General features: G+C 35.6%; 1 protein-coding gene and 1 pseudogene across 1 annotated transcript; one reads left to right on the top strand and one right to left on the bottom strand.

Moving 5' to 3' along the window:
• Positions 1-906: 906 nt before the first annotated feature.
• LOC125833209 (DUF21 domain-containing protein At5g52790-like) lies at positions 907-5,138 on the top strand (annotated as a pseudogene).
• A 204-nt stretch (positions 5,139-5,342) lies between these two features.
• Positions 5,343-7,418, bottom strand: LOC125833148 (uncharacterized). The gene has a single exon (XM_049512290.1). It carries the CDS (start codon positions 7,416-7,418, stop codon positions 5,367-5,369), a length of 2,052 nt encoding a protein of 683 aa, XP_049368247.1. The 3' UTR covers positions 5,343-5,366.
• Positions 7,419-8,668: the final 1,250 nt, after the last annotated feature.

Raw genomic sequence — 8,668 nt, 5'->3', positions numbered from 1 at the left:
GATCTTTAAGCAATCACTTTCTAAGTATTGGTTGTACAAGACATGATTTTCGAAGCTTGTTCGAAATATATAGCTTTGATTTATTTATTAGCTAATTTTTCGCTTTAGATCACTTATATTTTTAATTATGTGATTATTGAATATATGCAAATAAAAATTATTCTTAAAAATGAAAAATTGTGGCTACAAAAATTTTACACAACATTGCCACACTTTATAAGTGTTGTTCTAGATGAGATATAAAAGGCAACACTTTTTAAATGTGACCAATAACAAAGCAAAGACCACACTTTTAAGTGTAGTATAATCAAACAAAAGGTGTTGCTAGTGAGTTACTACAAAGCGTGCCCTTTATACCTCTTTGGCCACACTTTTTAAGTGTAGCTGCTATGGCGACATTTCAAAAGCGTTGCCTAATGTCAAAGGTTACGCTCGTTTTGGCCACCCCTTAAAAAGCGTTGCTTAAAGTCCAAAAGTGTTGCCTTTTATCAAAGGCCACACTTTTTGCTAATTTAGGCTACACTTTATTGGGGTGGCCGTAGGCCTAAAATGTTGTAGTGTCTGTTGACGGACCTGGTCTAGTGATCACTAGTGGACACATTCATTCTAACACAACTGACTTCTACACCTTCATAACATCACCTTCATGTCTCTTAGCCTTATGGATCTTAAGTTTCTTATTAAGACGGGCCAAATGATCGAGAAAACGCTGCTAATCCTTATTTCGATTCAAAAATTATTTTTTACTTGCTAGTCCTTACTTTTAAAAAAAACGTGACTTTCAAATTAAAAGTTAGGCAAAAACGTTTCTAATAAGTCAATTTAGTGAGTGAGTGATGTGATGCCACTTTGAGTTCTAATTGCTTTGTTTCTAACTGATCACAGAGAAAATTTTGCCCATTGTGAAGAATCAGCACTTGCTCTTGTGAACCCTTCTAATATGTAACGCCATGGCTATGGAGGTATGTTAAAAGCCGCGGTTCCAACAATGAGTTCACGGGTTAGACATATATATAAGTTTCAATTCAAACCCCGTAATGTTTAAACTATGGATTCAGACCCCACAACATTTAAATTTGGGATTTGTGAATTGAGCCCATTTGGCCATGCGGTATGGAATCATGACATGGTATCATGATATGGAATCATGAGATGAAATTGAAGTTTTGTTTGGACATGCGATATGAAATTTTTGTGTTGTATATTTTCTCATAAACATAAAAATTCCATAAGTTGTAAAACTATTAAAATAGCCCAATTGTTTATTCAATCTTATCAAATAAACAAAAATTTATAAATTGCATAATAAATTATTACAAAGTTATTTGCTGTCCACTTAAGTAATTGTTTCATCTAACTTTAATTTAATAAAAAAAAATTGAACATAAATTGCAGTGTACTAGTCTTTATGGTTGAATATAAATAATTATGCATTTAAGCCTATTCAACCTAACTTTCATATCAATTCATTAGAGTAAATGAAGAGAAACCTTTCACAACTATAGTTGTAATAAATATAAAACGGTAGAAGTAATAAATTAAGTGTTGGAGTAAATGAACAAAACAAATTTATCACTCAACAATAGGGATGACAATGGGGCGGGTGGGGCGGATGCGGGGAGGGTTGAAGTGGGTTTTTTTTAAATTAAGGGGCGGGGCGGGGCGGGTTGCGGGTATATGTGATTTTATGTGGGTTCAAATTTAATTTTTACTTTTTACATGTTATAAAAGTGATAGAACATTATTTATTAAGATAATTTATATAAATCATGAAAATAGTTCAATAAAAAATAATACAGTTTCTTACATGTTTTCCAATTGACCCCTAAAAAATAATTTTTTAAGTCACTATCCTATTAAATTAAGATAACTTAATGAAAAAAAAGAATTTATTGTTATGAATTTTATTTTTTAGTATCAAACTTAACTAGAAAAAGAAAATATTTAAAAAATTATGCGGGGCGAGGCGGGGCGGAGTAAAAAATTTGCGGGTTAAGCTCAACCCGCCCCACCCCCACCCCGCTCCGCCCCATCGCCATCCCTACTCAACAATCGGTTGGTGTGAGTTAAAGTGACTATATGTTGATGAGAATAATAAATTTTATGTCTGTAATAATAATAAATTTTAAAAAGTAATGATGTGATTATACATTTTATTTACATATGAAATAAATGGTTAGTAGATATAATTGTGGGGTATTTTAACAAAATATAAACTCGTGGATCAATTTTTTTATTAAAATATCTCAAATCATGATATGGAATTCCCATATAATTCCATATCATGGTTTTTGGAAATATGGAATCACATCTCATGATATGGAATCATGAGATGGAATCAGCGTAAAATCGCATGTCCAAATGTGATTCCATCTCATGATACCATATCGTGATATGATATTGCATGGCCAAACGCCTACTTAGTCTAGTGATGTACCATTTTTCGAGCTGATCAATGTTTTATTATTTTCATGAAACAGACTCTTCCAATATTCCTAGATGCTTTACTTCCTGCCTGGGATGCTATATTAATATCAGTCACCCTCATACTAGCCTTTGGAGAGGTTATTTCTCAGGAATTCATCTTTTTTCTAATCATAAGATTGAACTTATTTCTTAAATAACTACTAATTATTAAACTTCGATTTTTTGCCTCACATAGATTATTCCTCAGTCCATATGTTAGCGCTATGGACTGAGCATTGGTGCAAGATTGGCACCTTTGGTTCGTTTGCTCGTCATAGTTGTCTTCCCTTTATCTTACCCCATCAGTAAGGTATAGAGAAATAAAAGATTTTACAAGTTAATTTAGCCTGTTGTAGCAAGTAGCATGCCTTATTTTCTAAGTTATTTGATTCCGGTTACTCCAATAGACAGTGGCTTGTAGTTCTATTTTACATGACTATGGAAAACTTTCATTATACGGTCAATGCATGTAAAAGTTGTTTATTTGTTCACTTGGTCTGAGCAGTTGTTGGATTTACTCTTGGGGAAAGGGTACTCTGCACTTCTACGTCGCGCAGAGCTGAAATTGGTCTGAGCAGTTGAATATGCATGGTAATGAGGTTAGCATTTAGTACCTTAAATTTTCTTGATTTTACGTTCTAAGACTAGACCAGCTCTGAATCACAAATTGGTTAGCAGTCTGGGGCTTATCTTAGATAAGTTATTTATCCAATGCTTTCAGTTCAATTATGTACATATAATAAGATCATTAATTTTAAATCCTGGATTCACCTCTTAATTACAGGCAGGGAAAGGCGGGGAGTTGAGCCACGAGAAACAACCATAATTGCTGGAGCATTGGACCTAGCTCAGAAATCGGTTAAAGATGCAATGACTCCCATGTCCAGAATCTTTTCCCTTGATCTTCATTCTAAACTTACAGAGTATACTACTAACTCCGCCAAATTTTTCCTAAGCGAGCTTCAATTAGCACTTCATGTTTATATGTCTAAAAACCCAAATAATGTTTGATGATTCTCAGTGAGATGATGAATCTGATGATAAGCAAAGGCCTTAGTCGCGTACCTGTATACTCTGGTACCCCAACAAATATTGTAGGCCTAATCTTGGTAAGTTTTTTTTTTTTTTTCCAGAAACTTTATTAGTATTTCAATTATCACTCTGCAAAATTTTTGTTGCATATTTAACTTCTCTTCATTTCTTTACCATTCATACAACATCTAGGTGAAAAAATTGATAAAATTTCGTCCTGAAGATGAGGTGCCAATCAAAGATCTCACTATAAGGAGTATACCAAAGTACGATTCTATTAACTTGTTGCATTATTTGATACTCTTTTTTCAATAAAGTACTCTAGCTGTTCCAATTTCAGGTGTTGATTTTGCTTAGACACTTGTAAAAAAATAGTTGAATTTATTTCTCATATAGTCAATCAACTAACAATGGTATTATCGCACGTTAGAATTCAACCCAAAAATAGTTGAAATAAAAGTGAATCCATAGTGAAACAGAAAGTTGACTTGATCTTTATTTAATCTCCTTCAGAGTCCCAGATTCTTTACCATTATATGATCTTCTTAACCAGTTCGAGAAAGGGCACAACCATATGGCTGTAGTGGTGAAGAGTAGAAGAATCACCAAGAAAACTGTAGAAAATACCACTACTAAACACGATATAATCAAGATAAATATCCTTCCGGCCAGTCCAATTCAACAGCGTCATGCAGCTGAAAAGGGTACATAATCTTATATTAGTACAACTAACTTACTTATTTCATGTTACAACATACCAGTGTAGTCCGACAACTTTTACAGGTAAAATTAATTAGTGATAAACTGGAATGATCTTTAATTTTAGGAGAAGAAGCAATTGGTATCATTACAATGGAAGATGTACTTGAACAACTTCTGCAGGTAAAATTAATAATTCATGTTGGTTATGTACGTTTATTTTTGTTTTTTCTTAACTGATGGGTTGATTACTAATTTGTCTGCAGACTGCAATAACTCTTATTTTTTCTCCTGGAAGGAACCAATATACGACGAGACAGATGACTATGTTGATGTTCATAACAAGTATGTTAACAATTTCAGTTTACAATATATTCCCTATCTCAATTAAGAACGTCATGGACTCATGGTAACATATTGATCATCAATACACATTTGCTACTTTTGTGTCCAGAATTAGGATCAACATTCCTCCATCAGTGATATTTTCACCTAGAAGATCTCCAGGAGCAGTGGCAACATGGGCTACTAATCATAAACCGAAGTGGCAAAGTCCAATAGCGTCTCCAGTACATTCAAGTGCTCATCAAAGTCCTATGTTGCGCTCACCTATTTCACCATACGTGCAGCCGCCGTATATTGTGCCAAAACTATCCCCCGCACACTTAAATAGTACAATTCTCCAGGCAGATTTTCGCGCAGCTCTCCATCATCTAATGATCAGGTACCTGTAGTTATCATTTAAGCGACCTGCAGACGGATGTTATAAAAGAATCTTATAAATATAATGTCAATTGTCACGGTATAGAAGCTAAACTCTTTAAAAGATTCATGAGTACCTTAAACTCGTACCTATTTATGAATTTAACATTAACTAAAATTTAAATCTGTTTCAGGTTTCTCTGAAATCTTATGAGAAGTTGGACAAACACGGACTTTAGTACTTGAGGATATTCTGGATGAATTTAATTGAAGGGTCCAATAACATATCCACCTTAGTAACATCCACAAGGTTTTTGTAATCAGTCATCTTTTATTCTAAAAATTGTAAATCTGCCCTTTACTCAATTATATTATTCGTTACAAACTGCCAAGAAAAGGTAAAAACTAGAGTTGTGGAAGCTAACAGAAAACAGTAAAAAAAAAATGTAAGCAAACACAGAATCTGGCTAATCCTTGGATGCAACTCGCTGCTTCTTCCATTTATAAGCAGAGTCCAAGAGTTTCATATTAGTAGTCTGCTCAGGAAAAAGATAGTCTATGTACTCCTCGTACGCTGCTGGACCATCCTCCGTCTCTATTTGCCTTCTCTTCTTCAGTTTCTTTGGTAGTTTGGCACGGACTAAATTGGCATCACCAAGCTCACCAAAATTGTTTTCCATATATATCCATTCTTCAAGAAGTATTACTCTTTCTTCTTTCAGTTCAGGTGCCGAATTTATCAAGTAAGAAACGGCCCTCTCAAAGACATCTCTGGCATGTTGCAAGCACTTCTTTTTCTGTTTGATATCTGAACCCCCCATAGCTGAAGCCTCAAACTTTGCATAACTTATCCACACCTTTAAATGTTTCGTGCGGTTAAGAAGTCTTTCATATAGTGCTCTTGTTCTTTCAAATTCACCCTCAGAGATCTCAAAGTCGATGTAAGCCTTCCATAGTAACTCTGGGATATCCAGTGCAGGTTGGTCAATTGCAAGCTCAAAAACAGCTCTGGCTCTCTCCGTTTCATACAAGGACCTCTCTAACTCAGCGAATTTGCTCCAAGCATAGCAATTTTCAGGTGACCATTCTAAGTACTTCTCATAAAGCTTTCTGCAACGGTCTATGTTCCCAAAATGCAGCTCTATCTCAATGTACTTCTTAAATATTTTGTCTTTAGGAGCCCTTCCAATTGCTTCTCCAAGTAATAGCCGCGCCTCCTTGAGTCTTAACTGCCGAATCTCAAACTGGGCAGCCAACAACCAAATGTTTGCAAATGAAAACTTGTGATGCGGAATCAACTTAAGACACTCCCTGTAGACATGTCTGGTCCTTTCCATGTCTTGTGCATCAAGCTCTTCATATAATGCATAATTAATCCATAAGTAAATGTATCGCTGCCAATACCGCTTCTCTTCAGCAGGAGGAACATTAGCAATGGCTCTTTCATAAACCTCTCTAATCCTCTCTTTATTTCCAATGCTCTCTTCTAGACGAATATAATCAAACCACGTATCATAGTTACGTGGATTCTTCTTTACTTGATCCTCATACTGAAACCTACTTTTTCCAACTATAGCATCCTCAATACCTTCCCTATCACCATACTGCTTTTCAAATGCCACAAACTTGCTGTACAAATCTTCAGCTCGCCCTTTCGGTATGTGATCAAGTGCAAATTTATATATGAACCTTGCTCTGTCCGTCTCCCTACACTTTTCCTCAAACTCTGCAAATGCCACAAACAACTGCTCAGCTTCCTCATCGTCATCTGCCAACTTATCCACAGCCCTCTCATAACAATTCCTTGCCCTCCCTATCTCCCCATTCTTCATCTCAAATTTTGCAAACCTAATCCAAGCACTAACTTTCGGATGACACTGCACGAATCTCTGAAAAATTTCTCTTGCCCTCTCTGTTTCATTATACCTCAACTCAAACTTAATGTAAGACAACCACCCTTGCTGGTCCGGCATCCACCCCATCCACCTCTCAAAAATACCTCTTGCGCCAGCTACATTGCCGAGCATCTCTTCCATATGAATATACTTGTACCACAACTGATCAACCCTAGGCAAACGGATAACAGCTCGATCCCATAGATTGCGAGCATGATTAACAAACTTATTCTTCATCTCCATATGCACATACTTCAACCAGATGGTATGGTCACGGTTAAGCGCATCAATTACAAGTGCACGTTCCCAGATAGAACGAGCACGCTTCAAGTCGTTTTGTGATTCTTCCCATTCAGCATATTTCACCCACACACTCTTGTTCCAGCCTACACGGCTAATTAAGGATTCAAATTCCTTTCGCTTGCGAAGGCGGTAATCAGCTACTTCTGTTTGGTCAGTGATTTTCTGGTTGGGCGGTCTGATTTCTGCCTCTTGACGTTCCCTAGCTTCTCGGAGGATTTGCTCCGCCGTGATTTGGATTGGGGCTGGGTTTTTGTTCTTCACCCGCCTAGCTATAGCAACCTTTACCTCCGTTTCCTTCCGATTGAGGTAACCCGAAGCCATTAATTGAATGTTGAATTTGTAGAGAGGATGGGAAATAAACGTGACAAGTTTTTTTTTCCCATAAGAGAAGGCTTTATATAACATCACATAGGATGTGTTTTCCTAGTTGGTTACGGCAAACTTTTTCCTATTCAGGTAAGGTAAAAAAAACTCCTATTTGATTAAGGCATCCTTTTCCTATTCGGCTAAGGTTTATGATTTGGACCAATAATAATTCCTTATTTTTAACTATACCCTTTATTATTTTTCATAAATTCATAATATACTATTTGGACTTAATACTTTATTTATTTGATTAATAATTAAATTCTCTGATTTAACTATCAAACAATAAAATAGTCAATCCATTAGCAAAGATCAGAACACTAGTTTAGGGAAAAATTTCAAAACAATAATATTTTAGCATTTAATATGACTCCTTGTCAACATTTTCAATATTTATTTAGGGTGTGTTTGGTATGAAGGAAAATGTTTTCCATGGAAAATGTTTTCCTAGAAAATGTTTTCCCGGAAAACAAGTTGATTTTTGACTTATTTTCTCATGTTTGGTTGGTGAGTAGAAAATATTTTCCGGAAAAGATTTTTAGTGTTTGATTTATGAATGATTTTTTTTTTTTGAGAAATATCTTTTATTTTTACTAGAGTAGAAAATAATTTTTGAAATTGAATTTTTTTTTAAAAACAAACTTAATTTCTTTTGGGGGTGGGGAGGGTGGTATGGGGTGGGTGAGGGGGCGGGGTCGAGGGTAGGGGTGAAAAATTGAAATTTTGAAGTTGAAAATATTTTTTAAAAACAAACTTAAATTTTTTTGGGGGGTGGGGGGCTGGTAGGGGGTAGGTGGGTGGGGGAAAAAATGAAATTTTGAAATTGAAAATATTTTTTAAAAACAAATTTAAATTTTTTTTTGGGGGGGGGGGGGGTGGGGGGGGGGTGAGGGGGCTGGTAGGGCGTAGGTGGGTGGGGGGTTAAGGGTAGGGGTTAAAAAATGAAATTTTGAAATTGAAAATATTTTTTAAAAACAAACTTAAATTTATTTTTTTTTGGGTGGGCGGGGGGAGGGGCTGGTAGGGGGTAGGTGGGTGGGGGGTTGAGGGTAGGGTGAAAAAATGAAATTTTGAAATTGAAAATATTTTTTAAAAACAAACTTAATTTTTTTTTTTGGGGGGGGGGGGGGTTGAGGGTAGGGGTTAAAAAATGAAATTTTGAAATTGAAAATATTTTTTAATCATTAGGTCTTCTAGGGGCTAAA

Source organism: Solanum verrucosum, unplaced genomic scaffold, assembly GCF_900185275.1.
Source record: "Solanum verrucosum unplaced genomic scaffold, falcon-dt-bn FXZP01000100.1, whole genome shotgun sequence".
NCBI classification, from domain to species: domain Eukaryota; kingdom Viridiplantae; phylum Streptophyta; class Magnoliopsida; order Solanales; family Solanaceae; genus Solanum; species Solanum verrucosum.
This window is presented reverse-complemented; position numbering and strand designations above follow the sequence as displayed.